Below are 25,567 nucleotides of genomic sequence, written 5' to 3' on the forward strand. Positions count from 1 at the left end.
GCAAGCGCAAATTATTTCCGTCCTCGGCGATGCGCTTGCAACGCACTCCACTAAATTCTACGCATCGCTATGTTGCTGGTACAAGAAGCCTTCTGATGAAATTTACAGCTTCTGCCACAACACCAAGGCGAAGACGTTGCATCTGGCGGATGTCGAAAACCTAGAGGTAATCTACAACAAGTTTGTCGAGGAGCTGCTGGCAAAGCAAGAGGGGCATGAAGCCAAGGGCTCGGGGGGTTCGCTGTGTGGGGAGCCTCACGAACTGCGCGTCAAACTTTCAAAGTTTGTGCCTCTCTCCGCCTCCAGCTACGTCCTCTTACCAGAAGCAATTGCGGAAAAAAATGCCGTCCTGAACATTCAGAACAGAGACGCCAAGTGCTTTCTCTGGTCGGTGCTTGCGGCGTTGCACCCTGTCGACTGGAAAAACCATCCACACCGAGTTAACCACTACCTACCCTACGAGCCAGAGCTGGAAGATGCCATTGCTGGGATCAACTTCCCGGTGGAGGTCTCGGATATTCGCAAGTTCGAGGCCCGTACACACAACCCTCGGTTGGCCATCAACGTTTATGGCCTCACCGAAAACAAAAATGTGGTTTTCCCTATCCGGGTGAGCAACGTAGACGACGATAGTGCGCAGGAAATTCATCTTCTGCTTATCAAGGACGAGACCCACCACCATTACACCCTCATTCGCTCGCTCTCTCGGCTTGTTTCAAGCCAGCTGAGCAAAGACGAACACCACATAGAAGTTTGTCCCAGGTGCTTGTCTATATTTCGTAATCGAGAACGGCAGGATAACCAGCGCATCAGAGGTCGCAACATCGCTGCCGAGAAGCTCGCTCGCCACAAGCTCTACTGCAAAGCCAACGAACCTGGGTTGGCAGACTTGCCCAAACCTGGTGCCGTGGAGTGTTTCCACATGCACGGTGCCATGGTAGAGCACCCCGCTATCATCATCGCGGATTTCGAAGCCTTCCTCAAACCCCTGTCCACTTGCGATCCCGATCCCGAAGTTTCCTCCACCACCCCTTACCAACTCCACGAGGCATCCAGTTTCGCATACGTTGTGGTGCGACGAGATCAACACATCGCGCCCGAGCCCTACGTGTACCGTGGTCCCGACGCAGCCAAACACTTCCTCGAGAGGATGGTTGTGGAAGCCAACGAGATAGGGAAGGTGCTGTTGACCCCTAAGTCTATGCTCCCACTGTCCCCCGATGATCAACGTAGACACGACGAGGCCATCACTTGCCCTGTCTGCGTCGAGGAGTACACCGCCAACAACCGTAAAGTCCATCACCACGATCACTTTAGCGGTAGGTACGTTGGTTCTTGGTGCAACAGATGTAACCTTAAGGCCCAGGACCCGCGCTTCATCCCTGTGTTTTTTCACAACGGCTCGGGGTACGATTTTCACCACCTGATCAAGCATCTTGGGTACGACGACATGCGAATCAACGTCCTGGCACAAAACGAGGAGCGTTACATCAGTGTGAGCAAACTAGTGTCGATCCTGGGAGCAGACTCTACCGTCGAGCTTCGCTTCCTCGACTCCCTGAGGTTCCTCCCGGCCAGCCTCGATGCCCTTGCAGGGAAGCTGAGCAACGAGCAAATGCTCATAACCTCTGCGAATTTTCCAAACTTGGACGCCGGTCTCTTCAGGCGTAAGGGGGTCTACCCCTACGAATACATCACCGACTCTACCAAGTTTGCGGAGACGTCGCTACCTCCCCAGGCGAAGTTCTACAGTCAGCTAAGAGGCTCGAACATCACCGACGAAGAATATCACCACGCCCAGTCCATGTGGCGCGAGCTAGGTTGTCGAACTCTCGGAGACTACCACGACGCCTACCTCAGACTTGATGTGACGCTCCTCGCCGACGTGTTTCAGACGTTCCGGGCGACCGCAATGAAGATCTACCACCTGGATCCCGCCTACTTCTATAGTCTCCCCGGACTGGCGTGGTCAGCCATGTTTCTGGTGACGAAAATCAAGCTGGAACTTCTTTCGGACGTGGACATGATGCTGTTTGTAGAACGTGCCGTGCGGGGTGGAATGGTTCAGGTGTCGCAACGGCACGCGCGCGCCAACAACCATCACATGGCTACTGGCTACGACTCCACCCAACCGTCGAGCTACATCATGCACACGGACGTGAATAACTTGTACGGGCACTCCATGATGCAGCCACTCCCTTTTAGAGGGTTCGAGTGGGCTGACCCTTCCAACTTCAACATTAAAGGTTTCGACGATTCGAAACATGGGTTCTTCGCCGAGGTGGACCTTGAGTTCTCCGAGAAGCTGCAGGATTTGTTCTGCGATCTTCCCCCTGCACCCGAGTTCAAGTGTCCGCCCGATTCCAACCAGAAGAAGCTCGTCATGGATTTTGAATCCAAGAAGAATTACGTCCTGCACTACAAGAATCTCCGGTGGTTGATGCAGCGAGGGGTCACAGTCCACACAGTTCACCGCATCCTCAAGTTCGAGCATTCTCCATGGTTACGTCCATATATCGAGCTCAACACCAAACACCGCACCGCAGCCACGTCCGAGCTTGATAAGGATTTCTTCAAGCTCATGAATAATGCAGTGTTTGGTAAAACCATGGAGAATGTACGGAATCGCGTGGACATAAAATTGGTGACGAGGAAAGAGCGATGTCGTCAGCTTGTTGCAAGTCCATTGTTCAAGTCTCGAACAATCTACAACGAGCAGCTGGCTCTGATTCACATGAGGCAAGGTGTGGTGAAACTCACCAAGCCCATCTATGTTGGAGCCACTGTTCTGGATCTGAGCAAGCTCCACATGTTCGAGACGTACTACGACATATTACGTCCACACTACGGCCACAACATCTCGCTTCTCTACACAGACACAGACAGCTTGGTGTACCACGTTCGCACAGCCGACGCATACGGGGATATAGCCTCAGTTCCAGCTCTTGAAGAGCTCTTCGACACCTCGGGCTATCCCCAGCCGAACCAGTACGACATCCTAGCCCGCAACAAAAAAGTGCCCGGCAAACTCAAAGACGAGAAGGACGGAGATGTGATTCTCGAGTTTGCAGGTCTTCGCGCCAAGGCCTATACCATCAAAGCTGAGGGTGGCGTTACCAAGAAGGCCAAGGGTGTCGGCAGACAGGTGGTTCGGGAGCATCTCACATTCGAGGACTTCGTGGATTGCCTCAAGACCAGGTCGCCGGTTCTAAGAGCAGAACAGCGCATCCAGAGCGTCGACCATGTGTTGACCACCAACAAAGTGAGGAAGATTGCCCTGGATCCCAACGACGACAAGAGGTGTGTTCTCCAATGTGGAATCCACACACTGCCGTGGGGGCACTATCGCTTAGCAGAAAGCAAAACCTGCAACATATGTCCATCTTCAACAGAAGATTCATAAAACAAAACAAAAAAAAAAAACAAAAAAATCATTTTGTTAGTTATTACAAAAAAAAAACACTGACAGTTATTACAAAAAACTTTGACCGTATTTTAAATAACCAGCATAATATGAATCTTTTTGGTTTCCGAAAACAAGCCAACATGGAGGCTGTACATCGCGCGACGACAGATCATGAATTTCTACCTTCCATGTTAACTAAACTCAACGGTCTACTGATTGTTCACCTTAACAGCATTTGGACGAAATTGGATGACGATGTGGGCAAGATGTTTTACGTCTTCAACAACAATTTACATTTTTACAAAATTCCGATCGATGGAAAACTTCAAATCACCGTGAATCCGGAAAACGTAGGCGAAATCAAAATATCTACCGGCAAGAACATTTTTCGAATCAAGCACGACAAGATGCTTTCTAACATTACGTACGATGTTTCCGCAGGAGATTACCTGTACGTCGAACTCCTAGGAGATTACGACAAACTCATTCCTCTCTTCGTTGAATTACGAATCGTCTATCCTATTATAAATAACCGTTAACCAAAATGCCTAACGACATTTTCGGCAACACTAAGCGTGTAGACCACGCAGAAGAGATTCTTATGTTGGACGTCCGAATTAAAAAGTTGAGGAGCGATTTGATCGCTTTGCAGGAGACCTTAAACAAAAGTTTAGAGTCGGAGATCGCTACGCTCCAAACGCAATATCTCGACCCTATTTTGAAAATCGATTCCGAACTGAAAACGCTCATAAAAAATTATGTCGACGTACCTTCTTACGACAACGTTCAAAATATACAGTTGAGCGTGGATAAGCTTCAAAATAATTTGGCCAAATTGCAGCAATTTCAATCGAAAAATGAAGATTTGGAAAAATTGAAACTCGAAATCGAAGAACGAACTTCGACAATCGAAAAGAATTTCTCTGAACTTCAAACCGTCGTGAAGGATATTGATGTAGAACGCTTGCATGTTGTTGTTTCCAAATTACAAGAAGAATTCGCCGGCACGTTGGAAGAAATTAAATCCAAGTTACAGACTTTGGAAGATACCATGACGAACCTACCATCGTCAGACGAACTGCAAGTCATCAGCAAAAGCGTCGCGAACATAAAAATTCAATTGGAGGCTTATCAAGATTTCGAACACATTCAAACCACCATCGCTACGCTTCAGGCGTCTCTGGAGTTGATCAACGAAGAAATTAAAAATATTCACACTGAAGCCAGTGCGTTGACGAGCATACAAGACACGTTAAGCACGGTTCAGCAGAAGATCGAATATTTAGAAAATTTGAACGTCGAAACGAATCTTGCTCATTTTCATCACGTACTGGACAACATACAGGGTGACTTGGAATCGTTACGGACGAGCGTACCTTCGAGCGAAGATTTGGAAAAATTGAAATCGGCGGTGACGGCACTATCCGATTCGAGCGACATCAAAAGTTCATTGAGCGATCTCGAGAGTAGGGTGGCCAATCTCCCCACCTCAAAAGAATTACACGCTTTGAAAAGGAGCATATCGCGTATGCTGAAACGACTAGAAACGGAAACGGCGAACGTGGAACAGATTCGAGACGAACTTACTTCGCTGGTGTCGACGCTGCCCACTTCGCAGAGCGTCGCCGACCTTCACACGCAGTTTACCGAGATGCGAAGCATCGTGAACGATCTTACCGAGAAAAGTTCGAAATTGAATCAAGTCGAAAACCTTCAGAGTATTGTCGTCAACATCAGAGATCAAGTTGGAGTGCTGGAATCCACGCAGGAATCGACGCTGACCTCTTTCGGTGCCAAATTACAAGAACTCAGCGAAAACTTCAAGCAGTTGAACGTGGAAGTGAAAATCAAACCGTCATTTTCTACAGTAACGGATACCATCGTCGAACATTTGTTGCCCGTACAAAATACACTAGGACAGCTTCACAGCAACCTCGTTAGCGTCGATACTAAATTTGCTAAACTGCATTCTCTGCAAGCCATCGAAATCAACAGCGTACCTAATCAACAGAGAATCTCCACGTTCGTCGAAGGTAACAAACTGTACATGTTACATCCTTATCATCCGTACTACAAGTTTCTCCTCGATGGCACAATTCAGATAAACGAATTTTCGTACTGGTCTCACGGCAGAAAAGCTAGCGTTCCCACCATGACCTTGATATCGAATCGTGGTGTCCAGAAAGCAGGAAACATTCCTCTGGCACGTTGGAACGAAACGCGCAACATATATGAAATACACGAAGACGAAGATCTTACCGTTTTTGACGTGAGTGCCGGCGATAAGCTGATCATTCAAAACACGAGCGAAGTGCCACCCTCTTTGAATCCCATCACGCTGGTGCTTCTCTTCAAACGTAATCTCTAAAAAATGTCTAGGCAAGCCATCGTCGAAGAATTGCATAAACCTGCACGTCGCAACTACGAACGTTTAGCTGTGGTAACCAAGGGAATCGATGACCTCTGGCAAAGTGACCTCGTGGAGATGAGTAGCGGCAATCTAAAAAATGTGCATAAATTGAACAAGGGCAACAAGTACCTCCTCACCGTCATAGACACGTTTTCGAAATTTGCATGGGCTCTACCTTTGAAAGCCAAAACGGGGACATGCGTCACGGAAGCATTCAAGACAATTTTTCGCGAAAGCGGCAGACGGCCACGGTTTTTGCAAACAGACAAGGGGAAGGAATTTTACAATGCCGTATTCCAAAAGTTTATTCAAAAACAGGACATTCGACATTATTCAACCTTCAGTCACATCAAAGCCAGCATCGTGGAAAGATTTAATCGAACCTTGAAAACACACATGTGGAAACGATTCACGCTTCGAGGAAATTACAAATGGGTCGACTTACTGCCGGAACTCGTCGACACCTATAATGATGCGGTACACAGAACGATAGGCATGAAGCCAGCTGATGTTACGAAATCCGACGAGCAGCGTTTAATTTCTACAGTTTACTGTCCAAAGTACACTCCCACGACTACCAAGAAATCAAAATTCAAAATTGGAGACCAGGTGAGGATCAGCAAATTCAAACGCACCTTCGAGAAGGGATTCACAAAAAATTGGAGCACGGAACTTTTTACGGTGGTTCGAGTTTTACCCGGAAACCGACACACGTATATAATAAAAGATAGTAGCGGCGAGATTTTGAAAGGAAGATTTTACGAAGAGGAACTCTCTAAAACAAAACATCCCGACACGTACCTCATCGAGAAAGTATTGCGTAGGAAAGGCGACAAACTGTTTGTCAAATGGCTGGGGCTTCCGGAAAAGAGTTGGATCGACGCGAACAAAGTGATTCTATGAGTGCGTGGAATGTCGTGAAACGTCTACCTGATTCGGAAAGTCAAACGAAAAAAAAGAACGGCGAGTTGCTTCCCGACAGCATCCGTTGTCTAATCGTAGGCCCTTCAGGGTGTGGGAAAACGACACTGCTCGTGGACAATTTTCTCCTCGCACCGAATTGGTTAGATTGGAAGAACAGGCACCTCTACGTATTTTCGAAAAGTCTCGAACAAGCGAAATACCAGCAACTGATAAAACTGTACGATGGTCTGGACATTGCAACGTTTGCTTTGGAAATAAAACCACTCGACGTTTGTCGTGAAAATTCAGTCGTTGTGTTCGACGATGTCATCCTGGAAAATCAAAATGAAATTCGCAACTTTTTCACGCAAGGTCGTCACAAAGGAATAGATTGCTTCTTCCTAGCTCAAACGTTTTCCAAAATTCCAAAACAGTTAGTACGCGACAACGCTAATTTCATATGTTTGTTTCGTCAAGATCACACCAACCTCAAGCACGCGTACGATGACTACGTAGGCGGAGACATGAACTACAATCAATTTTCGGAACGCTGCTGCTCCCACTGTTGGAACAGTGACAATTTCGGATTCGCGACGATTGACATGACGAGGAAACCCAACGATGGAAAATACAGAAACAAAATCAACGACTTTCTAAACGTTGCAACGTTGTGAGCAACAACGTGTATAAATAACGTTATGGCGAAACGAAAAATCGAAGACGAAAATCTCAAGTTGCGAAACTACCTCGCGAAACGCTTCAAAGGTTGGAAATCCGAGAATCGCGGATTCTACGAAGAGAAGAAACGTCAAGATCAACCTGTGATCGATGCCATCAGCGATCTAGGTAAAGAAATTAAAGGCGTCACAGAACAAAATAAAAATTTGATCAACGAACTCGTACCACTTGCAGCTAAAAGTTACACCGTACCCACGCCTATTTCGAGCATTCCTTCAACGCCGTTCGAACTGAAGGACGTACCGCCAGGACGTCGAGCCATAAACAGCACGTCGTCGTCTTTGGATAAAATCGAGTTGGGACCTTTGGCACGAGACTACCTGAGCACGGGCAAGTTCGACAAGGATGAAGTGTTCGGATTGTATCCCACCATGGAAACCAATGAAGGCGGCGGTGTGGTTTGGAAGATTGGGAAATCGAAGGTGACTTTTGAAGGCAACGACATTAAAGTCAATTTAGGCGATAAGAATAGCTGGAACAGGTATCCGGGTACGGTGGGACTGTGGGAACTTGTTGCCAAAAAGCAGCCGAAGGATTACACCGAAGAAGATTACCAGAGTTACAAGGAAATTCTGATCATGACGGACGCCTTGTACCAGAACAACGACGCTACGCAGAATAGGGTGAAATCGAGCAGCGGCGAAAAATACAGGAATCTCATCAAGCCGATATGGAACCAGGTGAAAACAGGCAGCGGCGTCAAACTCTACAACACGTTACCCAAAGAATTCGTTTGGGTGGACGACGTGCGCAAGCTCATAGACAGGTTGTTGGTTATTGCAGGAGAGAAGAATGCAGGCAATCGTAATTTCTACAACGAGAAGGTTGGCATCGTGGACATGATCAGCACAAAACTTTCCAACTTCATCGTAAACGACGACAAGGGCATAGGGTACCTCATTAAAATCATCAACACGCTGCCTCCGAGATTCTGGAACGTGGCCGAAGGAAAGGGTCTCGTGAACGACATCATCAACAAGTTACCTTTCGAGATGCATTTACCTGGCTACCAGTACTGCGGACCAGGTACCAAACTCGAGAAAAGATTGGAGAGAGGAGACAAGGGTGTGAATCTGTTGGACGCCGCATGCAAAGATCACGACATCGCTTACAACACCACTCGCTCCGATCTGGATGCACGTCACGAAGCAGACAGAAAGTTAGAGCACGCAGCTTTCGAAAGATTCGTTAGCAGAGACGCTTCGCTGGGAGAAAGAGTTGCAGCACTGGGCACCACCATCGCCATGAACACGAAACAAAAACTTGGATGGGGTGTGTAGAAATAAAAAAAATTCTCTACCGTGAAAAAAATTTCTTCGGTATATAAATAACACTACGTAAAAAAAAACTCCAATTGTGTTTGCCATTTATAAAATGAGTAAACAATCACTAGACGCCCAAGCATTAAAACAAATGCTAAATTCATCAGTCGAATATGTAAAAATTCAGGAATTGGAAGTGGACAAACCTTACACGATAACTTCCGGTTCAATTGTTTCTACCCAGTATGGTCCCAAGGCGCGTCTGTTGCTCAACGCACAATACAGTCTATTTTTACCAGATCGATACGCTAACATGTTATCCGACGAGAAGCTAGCTATTTTAATCGAGAACAAAACTCAAATCGTGTACAAGGGTACAAAGGAACTTCTTGGTAAGAAAACAAAGCACGTAATAGAATTTGTGTAACGACTCTGCGGGAAGTATATCCTTGAAAAAAAATTACACGGAACAAAAAAAATCTCAGAACATTTATATATAAATAACATACCGAAAAAAAAATTACACAAAAAAAATCTCAGAACATATATATAAATAACATACCGTAAAAATTGCATATAGAGCATCATCATGAAGCCCAAAGGTGTCGTGTACCAGATACCATACTCCAATCTGAAAAATCTAGGTGCCCTCGATGGGTTACTCACCAAGAAACAACGCGAGAAGAAACGTTCTTGCTTGACGAAAGGACACGGAATGAAATTACTTCTCAGCACACCTCAATTGAGACGCTTGCAGCGTTCGCGGAAACAGCAAAAAATCGGAGGTTTTATATTCAGCATCCCAGCCATTCTGGCAGCATTGGGGGCCGTTGGAAGTTTGGCCGGCGGTAGCGCCGCCATCGCGAAAACCGTCATCGACTCGAAGAAGAACAAGGCAGAATTGGAAGAACAAAAACGTCACAACCTGGCTATGGAGAAGAAGGGGAAAGGTATAACCAAAAAACAAAAAAGTAACCTCAATGCTTTGAAAAAATATAAAAAAAAGAAGAAGCCCTGTCCAACTTCGATATTGAATCTCTGATCGAACTGTTGGGAATAAAAAACTTCAGGGGTGTTTTCATGTCTGATTCTCTACCCTCTGCTGTGAAGAAAAAAGAGTATGGCGTGGTCAACCTGGACAGTTACAAAAATCCTGGTACACATTGGATATGCTACCTCAAAATTGACGATAACAATGCATTTGTTTTCGATTCGTTCGGTGGCACACCACCTGCCAGGTTGGTGAAGTATCTCAGTGTTGCCAACCTCTACTACAATGACAAACGCATTCAGGGTTTCACCGATGTTAACTGTGGCCACCTATGCCTTTCCGTTCTCGCATACATGTCTAAAATAAATAACCCGTCGGTGGAACATTTTCAGAAAGCATTGTGGAAGCTGAAACACGATGGGCGTGTTCCATCTCACGAGCGAATCTTCGATCCTGAAACTCACGCTGCACGACGACATCGTCTATCCTAAATCCGTAGCTCTGCGCGCATTCTACAGCATGTACCTCATACCTAACGTCACGCAGCACAACAACAAAATTAGCGTCGGAAGCGAACACATCGTCGTCACGCCAGGCCAATACAATCTTTCCACTTTGCAAGCTCAATTACCCAAAGGCACGTACCTTTCTCAAAATTCGGTCACGCACAGAGTGGAAATCCTATCGGCGACGGAGACCGTGGACCTGGGCACCATAGGAGAACTTTTAGGTTTCGAGAACAACACAAAACTCGAAGCTGGCATCAAGCACACGGCAGTCAATATTCCTAAATTTCTAGCCATCGAAACTCTGAACGTTCACTGCAACGTGGCGGAAGGCATGATCACTAAATCTTCGGACGGATTACTGGGAAGTCACAAGCAGACGGGAATCATAGCCACGTTCAAACCAAGTTCCGAATTCATGGAACCGATCATCTACACACCCTCTTCGCCGATCTATTTTCCAGTATGTCGCAACCGCATAGACGACATAGAGTTGGTAGTGACAAACGAGAAAGAAGAGGTGGTGGATTTCGCAGGTGCCACTACGACGGCCATCGTGGAGATCATCGTATAATAAATAACCATACATAGTAAAAATGGAACAAATCGAAAGTTACGAATTGCAATCTTTCCCTCCGAACCGTCGCACGTTCGCTAATCTCAACGAAGCGAACAGGGAGATCGAATACGACGTAGACGTAGGGGACGGGTTTGTTCATCCTCACAGAGCGGACCTCTACCTTCAATTCGACGTAGTGAAGAAAGAAAGCGGAGAAGCGTTTCCACCCAATGCAAATTTGAAACTCGTGGACAACTTCGTGCCTCACCTGTTCTCGCAGGTGGAGGTGAGGAAACACAACACCGTCATCGACAGAATCGATTATCCAGGTATCACGTCGACGGCAGTGGGAACATTGAAATTATCCAAAACAGACGCGGCATACTATCAAGCGGGAGGATTCGAAGCGGGAACAAAAATATCGACGAGAAGTCACACGGTGCTCTTTCCCATGCGTCTGCTGCCGGGATTCTTCTCCGACTACAAAGAGATCATGTGGAAGGGAGGATTGCGCGTCACTTTTCGAAGAGCAGCCAACGACAACGACGCACTGATGCGATACACCAACTTGAACGCCGACGGCACGCCGATAGCCAACACATTACCCGAAGCAGCCAAGTGCGTCATACGGAGCATGGAATTGAGAATGCCGATCGTGGAATACGAAACAAACTACGCCCTCAAGTACAAAGCGGAGATCTTGAAGAGTCCGCAGGTGCCGATTCACTTTCACGGTTACCAGTGCGTGCAGAAGATGGCGTCGGGAAGTCACATGGAATTCGACGTGACGACTCAGTTCAACAACATACAGTTCGACATGCCAGATTTCGTCGTGGTACTCTTTCAAACCGGGCGCGATAACAACCAGGAAAAAGATTCCAGCAAGTTCGACGACTGCAAGATCAAGAACATTTATCTGAAGAATGGACGCAACGAAGTGTTCCCGCGCGAGAATTACAACCTCGACATGACCAAAGACGATTACCTCAAACTTTACGAAGCTTACACGGCTTACAAGCGCGTGACCGAGGGAAACGTGGACATGTACTACACCCCCAGCGAATTCAAAATCCGCAGGCCGATGTTCGTCATCAACACGACGAAGAGGAAGCAGGTGGTGGTCAACGATCGCACCAACATCAAGATCGTCTGCGAGTTCAACAGTCCGTTGCCCGAGGATACCGTATGCAGTGTCATCCTGGTCGCCGAGAAGTCCTTCGTCCACGACGTGAAGAACGAGAGGGTCACAGAGCAGTTTTAACATGTTTAACATCTTTTTTCTTGCACAAATAATAAGAGGCGCCAGCGCGTGCACGTGTGTGTGTGTGTGGCACATCGTTCCCGAGAGAGGTTTACAAAAGTCACGATATACAAACATTAGTGTCCCCGGGACTTGGAAGATTACGATAAAGTGCATTCGTACTTCAAAAATGAGAAAATGCATTATTTACTCATCACGCTGTGCCAGCACAACGAATAAATACGCGAAACGTAATCTACCGATAGGCGCGCGCGCGCGTGTGTGGCACATCGTTCCCGAGAGAGGTTTACAAAAGCCGTGTCCGGATTGGCAAGCGCTCCATCCCGTTCTCCCCCGTTGCTCTCGCGTGCACTCGAAGTCGCGTCCAAGTCGTCCGAATCTGCATGTCCCCTTGTAGTACGCCTGTCACTTTTCCCGCCAGGTGTCAGCCCGAACTTCACCCACCGCACTCTGGGGCGCAAACAAACATGACAATGATTTCCACCTAACTACTCACATTAAAAAATATAACACGCTATTTCATCATTTACGTTTTCTGCATTCATTATCGATAAAATATTAAAATATAACTGAGTTTTACATCCTCTAATCAGTAAATGTTGTCTGTACAAAATGAAAGTTAGAATATGGCTGCCAAGCGCAGCGTCACAGCGAGTTCAAGCGTGCATCTGTCGCGCCTCTCTGCTCTTCCCTCCGACTCCACGTCTACCGCAAATTCGGACAACAGAGATTGGCTGAGTCCCGGATGGAACAGCGCTCTAGGTGACATCTGCTGCTGATTCGGACGCAACCCCGGCCACTTCTATTAGTCAGTGTTGCCCATTCGTAGGTTAGCTTCGCCTGTAAAATATCACATGATGAAATATTCTTCAGGTAAGTTGGCAACATTGAACCGCAATTGATGTTACCAGTGTTGTCAACTTCTATTTGTAGGTTAGCTTCGCCTGTAAAATATCACATGGTGAAATATTCTTCAGGTGAGTTGGCAACATTGAATCGCAATTGATGTTACCAGTGTTGTCAACTTCTATTTGTAGGTTAGCTTCGCCTGTAAAATATCACATGGTGAAATATTTTTGAGGTGAGTTGGCAATATTGAATCGCAATTGATGTTGCCAGAGTTGCCAATTCCCATTTGTAGGTTAGCTTCGCCTGTAAAATAATATGTGGTGAAATATTCTTGGGGTGAGTTGGCAACACTGAACCGCAATTGATGGCACTCAACCCGTGCACCTCCACTAGTCAGTGTTGCCAACTCCCATTCGTAGGTTATCTTTGCTTGTAAAATATCATATGGTGAAATATTCTTGGGGTGAGTTGGCAACACTGATCGCCAATTGATGGCGCTCAACTAAGCTGATTACACTAATCAGTATTGCTAACTCTTATTCGTAGGTTAGCTTCGCCTGTAAAATATCACATGGTGAAATATTCTTGAGGTGAGTTGGCAACACTGATCGCCAATTGATGCTGGTGAACCCGGCTACCTCCACTAATCAGTGTTGCCAACTCCCATTTGTAGGTTAGCTTCGCTTGTAAAATATCACATGGTGAAATATTCTTGGGGTGAGTTGGCCACACTGCGAGAAAGCCTCAAGCGTTGCCAACTCCTTGTTTGAGGTTAGGTTAGACCCAAAAACAAAAACCTTGGTGATTTTTTCAAGTGAGGAGTTAGCAACACTGCGAGCGCCACCGAGCGCCATTTTCGGGCGTGGAACCGGGGACACTGCTCTACTCTGTAGGTTAGCTTCGCCTGTAAAATATCACATGGTAAAATATTCTTGAGGTAAGTTAGCAACACTAAACCGCAATTGATGTTGCCAGTGTTGCCAACTCCCATTTGTAGGTTAGCTTCGCTTGTAAAATATCACATGGTGAAATATTCTTGGGGTGAGCTGGCAACACTGCGAGAAAATAAGGCTCATGCCTTACGAGAGCAAACCGTTAACATACACCGTAAAAGGCTACGCCTCGCTCGAGCTGGCAACACTGCAAGAAAATGAGGCTCGGTGAGATTCGCAGTATTGCCAGCTTTTTGCTTTAAATTAGGTTAGACCGAGATAAAAACCTTGGTGATTTTTTCGAGTAAGGGGTTGGCAACACTGCGAGCCTCACCGAGCCTCATTTTCGGGCGTGGAACCGGGGACACTGCTCTACTCACGCACTACGACGCTATTCCAAGGTTCGAATCCCGGAGAGAACATGGATGTTTGTGTGTATCCTGAATGAAGAACAAGAGACTTTTATAAAACTTACATAAAGAAAGAAGAATACAAGAAGAACTAGCTCTGCGTTTTTTTTCCTTTTTTAAAAGAAATGGATTAAGTCAATTTTCCATCTCCCCACCGAAGTTCTCGACTTGGAGTCCCGGCCTGCATGAGTGTTCTTTGTGAGTGTCCCATCATTATAACATATCATGATTCATCATATAAAAACTCATCCTCATCGTTGCAATTAACCAAAAGTGGCGGAAAAGTAACCTAAAATAACCTACTTCTAGCATTTATTGATTGATTTGGTGTTTTAAGTCCACTTTATGCACACTAAGAGCAATCAGGACTGGACCTACAGTTTAAACTGGGATCCGAACAACTATGTGCCTCCACCGGGTGTCGAAACCGGGACCCCTTCATTACAAGGCAACGACGCTACCACTGCGCCATCGCGGAGGCACTCCAACTTCTTTTATCAATCAAATCCCGTACCATAGGAATATAAATAATGACAAATGCTCGGTTCGAAGTTGTGTCGCAAATTCGTCTTAGTAAGTCAAGAGAGAAAATAGTGTTATTGTAGACAAATGTCGCAATCCAGAACAGAATGATGTAAATTTTTCCATAGATCTCGTATACAGGGTGGCGCACGAAATGATCCCCCATTCGTTTTTATTTTTTTCACATCTGAGATGAGAAATGAGGTCATGCGTGTCTGCAACAGTTGCAGTAGCAATTGGAAAAGTCGCGTCATGAAATGTGAAGTGTAATTCGTGATGCTGCCGACAGGGGCTATAGTAGACAAAATGAAGGACAAAGGAGATTTACGACGTAAGAGCGATCACCAAGGCGCTTTTGTGCACATTTCTATACTCGGTGGGCCTCCCTGTACAAAAACGATCCACAAACTGCATGAAAAGTTTCGAATGGAAGGAACAGTATTGGAATCGAATCGTTATCGTTCCAAACCTGTGAGTTCGCCTGAGAATATTGAAGCTGTGCAGATGGGTCTGGGTAAATAGGCTCGAAAAGCAACAATGCAACTAGGGATATCAAGACGCTCTGTTCAACGGATTCTTAAAAATGACATCCATATCTATCCGTACAAGATTACCGTGGTGCAAGAACTCACAAATTAATACAAACAGCAGAGAGTGTCTCCGTTCATTGGGCTGAGTGCGGAAAAGTTTTCGGAAGAAAACTTATGGTTGAAGTTTGCAGTGAAATTACGGAACTTACGTGTCGTACGGTAATTTGTAACACAGGTGAAGGCGGTGGAATAACGGTGAAAGGGATTAAGGGCGAAACGGACTAAATGCGAAAGAGCACAACCGCGAAACATAACACGGGATTAAACGCGAAAGGAATAAGAGCGAAACGGAACAAGCGCGAACGGAATAAACGCGAAGGAACAAGCGCGAAAAGTTTAACCGCGAATCGGATTAAGCGCGAGAGGTTAAAGCGCGAGAGAAACAACCTCGAAACGGATTAATCGCGAAACCAAAATTAAAAACCGGATTAAGCGAGAAAGGAAGAACCGCGAAAAGGATTAATCGCGAAAAGGATTAATTGCGAAAATTTCACTTTCGCGGTTGTTCAGGATATCCCGTAGGTGAGGTTACCAATAACATCGGTGATTATGTTCAGCATGTATTGCAGTAGTACATTTTCCCAAAGTGTAACCTTTGTTTTTGTGATATAGCCTATGTTTCCTTGTAAGCTTCTTTCTAAGGGGGGATGATTTCATGCGCCACCCTGTTGGTTCAGTCAATTGGTGTCTGTGCATCGATAAAAATAGGGAGTAAAGTAGAAAAAATCATTTAAACCTAGCCTACTTCAAAACGGTAAGATACAGAATTCTATTCTCACAAAAATTTCTAGCTACGGCTCTTGGAAGATTGTACCGCGTCGTGTTCCTACCCTTGCTTCGTTCTCAAAATATTCAAAAACTTTACATCTCTGCTTTCGCTCTGTACGGTTCTTCCTTTCGTGACTATGCAAATACCTGGCATTTAATATAGGTGCCGACAGTGGGCACAACGCCGCGCAACTTGGCAACACAGAGGCAGGATTACATGGCAAGAAGCCGATTGTATAGTCCAGGCTCAGCTCTCTCGTATAGGGTTGAAAATTCGTTAGAGGGTTTTAACAGTTTATGTACAACACATATCTGTATTCAATGTCCAAGCTAGTCAGCGCGTGTACATTTATTGCAGACAGCATCGTGCTACTTAGTCAGAACCCACTGCGCATTCGTCCGAACAGCGAGGAGCGCAGTGTGGGCGGAAATTTCCTTGCAACGTCAGAATCTAGACTCACTCCTAACATAAGCATACCATGTGCGCAACGATATTCTGAAAACAAAACGTCGCCATTACGCGCAATGTTATCAATTTATTCCACTTTTCCTGATTACCTCACATGTTGTAAGGGTTCGCCTTGGGCACTATGTTTGATAAGCTGTTATCGTTCTCGGAGCAAACTTGAAGTGCTGAAGACAGTATAAACCAGGAAAGGGACGAGCCACTTCTTTTAATAAATAATAAGCGAGCCACTTCTATGCAGAGAGGACATTTTGCATAAAACATTCAGTCTTTTCTTTCTTCAAGAAGTTTTGGTCCAACACATCAATCTTCCTTGATTACATACACTTAGAGAACCTCACTGAAGGACATGGAAACACTTTCAGAATGATTGCCAGGGGATATTCCAAAGCAACAATGTTTCACAACTTCTTCTCTGGAGGTACCTCGCAGGCGGGAGAAATGAGGATTTCTGTGAATAAACATGAAGTTCAGAATAGCTGCAAATTCATGTGATGGGCAAGTACTTTTGTTTTCAAGAAGCTGTCTTCAGAGACCAAGTGTATTTTCTTTTCTATTTTGAGGGAATCAATACATGTTAAAGAAGATATTATCAGATTTAGGGAGCGGTGTATCCCCCAAAAAGGATAACGTGATGGCGTTATCAGCGAACAAAAAATGTTGGAGTAACATGAACTAGAATCAATCAGTAACTCTCTTCAGTAATATCCACCTCCAGACAAAAAAGTTTAGAGCAAACAGGCAAATCGAAACTGAATCTACTGGATTTTGCAATGTGCTACCTCCAGAAATCGAATTTGGGATATCTTGATTATAAATTGATAACATTAATGCTACACAATCGGGAAGACACTCAAGGATTAACGGGGTGAAAGAAAATACAATTCAAAGTTCTTGGTTCCAATAGGTCAAGATGCTACAATATTTTCCCGAATTTTAATTTTTTGCAATTTAAGTTTCTTTACCTTCGATCCTTGCAGAAACGTAAAATCGAGGGTACACTGTATTCGCGCTTAATCCCTTTACGGTTATTCCACCGCCCCCACCTGTGTTACAAATTACCCTACGACACATAAGTTCCGTAATTTCACTGCAAACATCAACCATAAGTTTTCTGAGTTCCATTAAATATTGCGCCTTTCTTCCGAAAACTTTTCTGCACTCAGCCCAATGAACGGAAACACTCTCTGTTGTTTGTATTAATTTGTGAGTTCTTGCACCACGGTAATCTTGTACGGATAGATATGGATGTAATTTTTAAGAATCCGTTGAACAGAGCGTCTTGATATCCCTAGTTGCATTGTTGCTTTTCGAGCCTATTTACCGAGACCCATCTGCACAGCTTCAATATTCTCAGGCGAACTCACAGGTTTGGAACGATAACGATTCGATTCCAATACTGTTCCTTCCATTCGAAACTTTTCATGCAGTTTGTGGATCGTTTTTGTACAGGGAGGCCCACCGAGTTTTAAAATGTGCACAAAAGCCTTGGTGATCGCTGTTGCGTCGTAAATCTTCCTTTGTCCTCCACTTTGTCTACTCTAGCCCCCTGTCGGCAGCCTCACGAATTACACTTCACATTTCATGACGCGACTTTTCCAATGGTTACTGCAACTGCTGCTGACACGCATGACGTCATTTCTCATCTCGGATGTGAAAAAAATAAAAACGAATGGGGGATCATTTCGTGCGCCACCCTGTATACGAGATCTATGGAAAAATTACGTCAATCTGTTCTGGATTGCGACATTTGTCTACAAAAACACTATTTTCTCTCTTGACTTACTAAGACGAATTTGCGACACAACTTCGAACCGAGCATTTGTCATTATTTATATTCCTATGGTACGGGATTTGATTGATAAAAGAAGTAGGAGTGCCTCCGCGATGGCGCAGTGGTAGCGTCGTTGCCTTGTAATGAAGGGGTCCCGGTTTCGATACCCGGTGGAGGCACATAGTTGTTCGGATCCCAGTTTAAACTGTAGGTCCAGTCCTGATTGCTCTTAGTGTGCATAAAGTGGACTTAAAACACCAAATCAATCAATAAATGCTAGAAGTAGGTTATTTTAGGTCACTTTTCCGCCACTTTTGGTTAATTGCAACGATGAGGATGAGTTTTTATATGATGAATCATGATATGTTATAATGATGGGACACTCACAAAGAACACTCATGCAGGCCGGGACTCCAAGTCGAGAACTTCGGTGGGGAGATGGAAAATTGACTTAATCCATTTCTTTTGAAAAAGGAAAAAAACCTCAGAGCTAGTTCTTCTTGTATTCTTCTTTCTTTATGTAAGTTTTATAAAAGTATTTAATTCTTCATTCAGGATACACACAAACACCCATGTTCTATCCGGGATTCGAACCCCGGAATGGCGTTGTAGTGCGTGAGCTCTGCTAACCACTACGTCACGGAGGTCGTTATCCATTCGGCCAACAATGTGTATTCGTTGTACACCTAACAGAAACACTAAAATAATGCAATTTGTCCATTGCATTTTTTTCATCTATATTTTTTATTCAATTCCTGATTTTCGTTTTCCGGAAAATAATCTGTTATGAATTCAGGGGGTAGCTCGAGGGTGAAAATCCTCTTCAGAAAATAAAAAGTCATCCCCGAAAATTTGAATAACCTGGCAGAGCATTTGAACAATAGCTAAGAAATTTGGCAACCATGTTTTTTCATTTTCTTTCATTTAACGTAGAACGTATATGTTCTGGCTTTTTCGTAACAAGAAAATCATATTCAGTTTTCTTTACAAATGAAAGTCAAAATAATAAACGAATTGAAATTACTGTCCGTTTTGAAATAAAAATTCCATCTAATTTAAATTTAACAATGAACATGTGAAGAGCAGCCCGGCTGTTGTAATGCAACCTTCTAACGTAGTAACGAATTTCAAGTTTTTGCAGCTATAACGGTTACTCAGTCAACAGTTCGCTGTGGAAGGTGGTGACGTGCTTGCGCAGTTTTGTCGAAGAAATGTTACTGTGTTAAGAAATACAGCGTATAAAAAATAAACATTATATTCTATCTTTTCTAAAAAGAAAAAAGACAGTGCATTGAAGAAGACAAATACGTTGATGGATCAGAAAAAAAGGTTACAACAAAAAATGAAAAATCACAATATGACCTGGTATGAATTGATGATGTATTCCAGAAAGGTTACACAAACACATCACTTTTCCACGCCAAGGCGATTGAGACATTTATCAGACCGCCGGACCAACTTGTTGATGCCGTCTTGGTATAGTGGAACCACAAGGAAAGAAACCTGCGCAGACCCCATCGCGCTGGCGGGTGGGGGAAAGAGAGAGGAGGAAGGAGCCTTCAGAGCGGCCAACGTCAGTGTTGCCAGACCTATTGATTTCTCGGTAGGATTCCATAATAAACTATTGCTATGGCACCTCCGACGGCCTGCTCAAAAACAAGTTTCCTGGTCACCTTACTTGAACATGGAGGGGAGAGTGGAACTCCACTCAGCCATGAAAAGTGCTGTTTGAACTGTGAAATTATGCCAAACGATGTGCTAGGACATTATTATTATTTTATTACTATTACTACATTACCATGGGCGTCCGGAAGGGGGGGGGCGTGGCCCCCTGGATAATGAAAGTCAACCAAAAATTATATATTTTTCACATATAATTTCATTTCAGCTGCAATAATGTGTGTTAATTATTGCATGAATATGATACATTGAAATTTAAGCAATGTTTTTTTGAGGGAACAACACTATTATTGGAGAAAATGTGCCTTCCTTGTACCTGCCTGGAAAAAATCCTGCGGACGTCCATGTACATTACTATTTTTTAGATGGTTGTATTTTATCCCACCCGAAAATCTATTGATATTTTAGTTATTTTACGTCGCTTTTGTGTCTCTACGGGTAAGTACGACAACAAGGATGAATGAAAAACTGATGAAATGAATGAAGTGACACAAACACAGTGAAACGTCCTTGCCTTACTAAGTAGAAATACTGACTTCGTAGTGTGGGCAAATTATTTTATATATGTATGTGTGTGTGTGTGTGTTATATATTAAATGCAGCAACATAGAGGCAGCATAACTGACGAATAAAGCATGTGTTAATAACAAGAAATTTGCTAGAGAACGAAGCGGCATAGTTCAATTACAAAGGAAATAATGGCACTCCCTCCCCCGTAGTTGCTTGGAACTTTCATCGGCTTGAAAATACTTAATTTTCTATCCTTAATATACTATTCTATACTTAAATACTTAATTTTCTACAAAATTATAAAGTGGCATGGACGTCCAGAAGGAAGTGCAAGGATGGTCACCACCCGCTCCCCTCCTGGAAAATTAATGTTGACGTAAAAGTACCTATTATTTCAGACGTATGAGTTTATTTCAGTCCCAGTAATTTACATCCATTATTATAATAGGGATGTAGGAACGTGATAATTTCAAACTCAAGTGGTGTTTTCTGAGAGGGCAACATTATTACGGGGTAATATGCCTCGTTTACCCGCCTGATAAAAATACATTGTTTCCCCCTCGCTGGAAAAAAATCTCCAGACATCCTCTTGCCCCCAGTGTGCACGCCTATGCCGCCCCCGAGAAGGTCGTTCATCCGCTACAATTAGATCATCGGATTTTGTAGCAGATCTTCTGGTTTCCCAAGGAACAATCTCCCGATTTTTTCAAGTCTGACCTGGCAACACTGCCCCGAGGACCGATAACGGCAGGGAAAATGCGCGAACGCTTTTGAGGGAAGGTTTTTTTCCTTGTGGTCGAGCTATAGAAATCATGTCCCTCCTCATTGAACGACTTCGTGGTAGCTGCCTGGACGTCATCGTCGGATGAGAACCGTTTTCCAGACAAGCGCGCTTTCAGATGGGGAGAAAGAAAAAGGCCCGGAGGCCAAGTCCGGGATGTAGGGGAGATAGTCCAAACTTCCAATCTGAAACGTTGCAGCAACTGTCGAGTCTGGCGGGCCGTGCGGTCTCTTGCATTGTCATGAATGAAGATGCCTGGCCGTTAGTAAGTCAAATGACCTACACCATTTCGCAACATTTCTACTGATAACACTCTCACCGTACCTTTCCACAACTATGAATATCCGCTGCCGGAACATTCCTCATCCGCAAGAAACGTATGACACTCTCTCTTCCACGGCCGACCAATTCTGCAAGCGTCTCGCCATTGCATCGACTACTACGCCACTGACGATAAACGCAAAGTTATCGAAACTCACCACGCGTATATGATGTCATCTGTTCCACCTCCGGCAAACCAATTACTCACCTACTATTTCGTGCATTCGCGGAATGCTTGTTTTAAACTTTATTTCTGATCCATCCACGTATATTGAAAAAATGCTAGCGATGATGACTTACTTGGTAAATCTTCGGTTACTCTTCATCATACTTATACGAAGAGCAGTGGCGGCGATTAGAGGGGAGCGTGGGGGTTGCAGTTGCCCCAACTTTTGTCCCCCGAACTATGGTCTCTTAATGTTAAGCTTCGTCTACCAAGAGAAAATCAACTCTCCTTGTCCCCGCCCACTTTTGGCACCCAATCGCCACACCTGACGAAGAGTAGAGTAGGGAAGACCGAGGTGAGTTGAGCATGTTTTTATGTTCAAATTTCTGCAGCTCTTAGAAATTACTATCTACTATTGATGAAATGCTGCGAGCAATACCAGTAGTTTCCTTGACCACTGTGAATTTTTATTACACCATGATGCTAAAACTTGTAAAGTTATTGCTTGCTTTTTCGAAGCGTGTCAGTACTGTCAATTCACCCCGTATATGGGGTGAGTTGACTATATGTTCGGTGTCAGTTGACAATATGTGTAATTCTACCCCATACATGGTTTGGAATATTTTTTTTAAAACAATATACTGCCTTAAAAATTACGGATTACAAAAATGTTTTCAAATTAACAGTATAACATGAGACATAAATGTTCCAAACTTTGAAAAAAAGTTTACAAAAGTGTTTACTGATTTTTTTACCCAGTGTTTATTTTTATTGTTATATCACAAATACAAATGCAATATACTGTCCTATAATCCTAATCTGATATATATTATTACAAACAATCTGTCTATAGGCAAAGATGTTTCTGATGAAACAATAAATTGAAGAACAATTTTCTCAACAGGTCTACAGTATTGTCAACTAGCCCCTTCCTTACTAGTGTCAACTCACCCCGATCGCCATATTGGACTTTCTGGTCATGCCACTGCTAAACATTGCAGTTTAACAAAGTATCCGAATGTAGCATCGGTACAATTCACCATAGTATTCTGGATAGCCTTAGCATAAACTATGTGCTTACATACTTTGAAAACTTATAAGAAAGAATATAGATTTGAGAAAATTTACTTCGCAAGTAAGAATTGATGTTATTTGTCATGCACTAGAAATTTTGTGAACAAGACACTTAACTTCTTAGTTGTGAGTTGGTTCTAGAGATGATACATATTCACTGTAACCTGCAATGTTGCCAACTCTTGACTGGTGGGAATAAAATGGACTTTGTCAACTAGCCCCTATGGGCAACTCCCCTCGGTCTCCCCTATATATTATAACTGCCCAATCCACAAGTCATCCCGAACATAGTGTTGATGTCTTAACTTGACTAAATTTAAGTTAATTTAATTAAGTATAAGAAGTAAGTGGCAATTTAAAAATATTAGTATTGCTTTTAGTATTATAATTTGAGACATCCTTCTCCTCGTTAAAAGCGTCTGGATTCAACACTGGAGTGAATAATATATTATTGAAGAACTATTACAGCAGAGAGAGAATCTAGAATAGCATTATTAACCTTCTGCAAATATAATAGAACGTCAATATGAAGTAGTCTATTTTTTAACTGATATTATTACACATCACTGAGAATATGCCAAGTAATACAGGTAGCATATAGATTAGGCCAATTTAAGGTGGATGGAAAAAAATAGTTTCAATTTATGATTGATTGATTGATTTAGTTTATTTTACTTCGCGTTTTGTGCCTCTTGGCTAATTTTCGAATATGCGGATGAGTTATGAAATGATGAAATTGATGAATATACATTCACAAACATCCAAGCCCGAGCGGGATTCGAATCCGGGACCCTTGGCGTCGCAGCGCGATGTGCTAACCACTCTGCCACAGGGTCCGGCATAGTTTCACTTTATGAAGTTCTAATAGTGCGAGTAAGTTGCATTATTGCAAGCAGTGACGTAGGAGAAAATCAAACCAAAATCGAATAACATCTTCAGTTTGGGCATGAAGGTGAAATTTTGAAAAACGTACCAAAAATACTCAAGTTTTCCATTTCTCATTTGCATAATTACTTAATTTAATTATTTTTTCTATCGCGAGAAGTTTATTTGGCTTTATATTAAACACATATTAACAAAAATATACATGATATAAGCAGTGCTTATAGGGCCTCCCCGATGGCGCAGTGGTAGCGTCGTTGCCTTGTAATCAAGGGGTCGCGGGCTCGATTCCCAGTGTGGGGTGTAAGAGGTGACCTTCAACGTAGTACACCCAAATGTGAACCTCACTTCCACGTTAGTGCACCCTGGACTGCGACTAACGAGGCTCTGGCGACTGGCCCCATGGCCAGTATAATTTTGTTTGTATTGTCCTGTTCTTTTGTCCTTATGTGTGCTGAGTGCCCCTTTACAGCCTCAGCTTTTAACGAAAGTCAGAACATTTTAAATTTTTTAGTTATGCAACGTTAGAGTTGTTATTTGTAATGGTAAGGGGCTGGCCCCCGTATAATGTGACGGGAGCAAAATAGCCTAAGTGCTGACGCTCCCAAAATTTTAAATTCGAATCAAATCAAATCGATTCCCAGTGGAGGCACACAGTGGTTCGGATCCCACTTTAAACTGTAGGTCCAATCCCGAATAGCCTTACTGTGCTAATGGTTTAGCCCGTTGGTAGCAGCTCAAAGTGCACCACTTGGCGACTAGTCCACCATACAGAGCATGATCTTGCATGGGTGTGAAGGTGGCCTTGTGGCGTGAAGCACAAAGTCCCATGTTGACAACCAATATGGGGCACACTTAGGAGTGTCATATAGGACCCACTTTTCGTAACTGGTGAGCACTCGACCGAATATGGGGGTGTTCCTGTGCCAAGAAAGCAACGAGAAACAGGCTATCACTCGTTGTTGCTTTTTGCCTTCTGACGGTGTATGAGGTACCCTCTTGCTCAACTTGAACGTCTTTCCTATGTGATGCAGGTGCAGTCTGGCTGTTTTATCAGAAACCTGGAAGTGGTTGATAAGCTCGCCACACCTTAGGCTGCTGTCCTCCTGTATGGCTGGCTTCAGGGCCTCGTCATCCAGGACCTGTGGTCGGCCACTGCTGGGTTCGTCACAAAGTGACAGATCTCCCAATCTGAACGTCTGGAACCAATTCCTATTGGTGCGTTCATTCACAGCATTATCCACAAAGGCTTGACATATTCGGCGACTTGATTCTGCTCCGGACAAGCCCACCTTAAAGTCATATAGCAGACAACCCCAAACGAGCTGCTTCAACACTTCCATTTCTCTTCGTCCCTGCTCAAGCTATGGCTGCTATGAGTGCGCAATGTGTCTGTTTGGGCAAGACCAATGTCCCCACTCCCACCCTGACGACTTTTCCGCCACGTGGCACACATATTTTTCTATCAGTGATCACTTCTTTCCATGTGATGTTAAAAACGGCAAGAATTTTTTTGGTTACCTTGTATTACAGAGGCAAGGTAGGAATTTGAGGGGAATGACGGAAAACAGTTATTATGCAATTACGTTAAAATATGTGAAAATGACAAAAGACTTAAATATTGCACTTTCAAATTAGTCGCTATTGAATTCGTTTAAGCAAAACATCCAACTAATTATCTTGAAACTGTTATTACTTACTGAGTTCATTATTAAGAAAATAGACAATACTATTTTGAATATTTGTACTTTACTAGAGCCCATTGACACATAAAGTTACTTTTCAAATTAGCGAACATATACACAT

The 25,567-nt window shown here is 43.9% G+C and overlaps 1 protein-coding gene across 1 annotated transcript; it reads right to left on the reverse strand.

Annotated features, from left to right (window-relative positions):
• Positions 1-24,519: 24,519 nt before the first annotated feature.
• LOC145980907 (histone-lysine N-methyltransferase SETMAR-like) lies at positions 24,520-25,104 on the reverse strand. The gene has a single exon (XM_083113992.1). It carries the CDS (start codon positions 25,102-25,104, stop codon positions 24,520-24,522), a length of 585 nt encoding a protein of 194 aa, XP_082970118.1.
• Positions 25,105-25,567: the final 463 nt, after the last annotated feature.

The sequence above is a fragment of the Lepisma saccharinum genome, chromosome 28 (genome assembly GCF_977018435.1).
Source record: "Lepisma saccharinum chromosome 28, izLepSacc3.1, whole genome shotgun sequence".
NCBI classification, from domain to species: Eukaryota; Metazoa; Arthropoda; class Insecta; order Zygentoma; family Lepismatidae; genus Lepisma; species Lepisma saccharinum.

What these genes read in the sequence shown, in the direction of transcription:
- LOC145980907 (XM_083113992.1), bottom strand. Translation starts at nt 25,104, where the DNA reads ATGGAAGTGTTGAAGCAGCTCGTTTGGGGTTGTCTGCTATATGACTTT.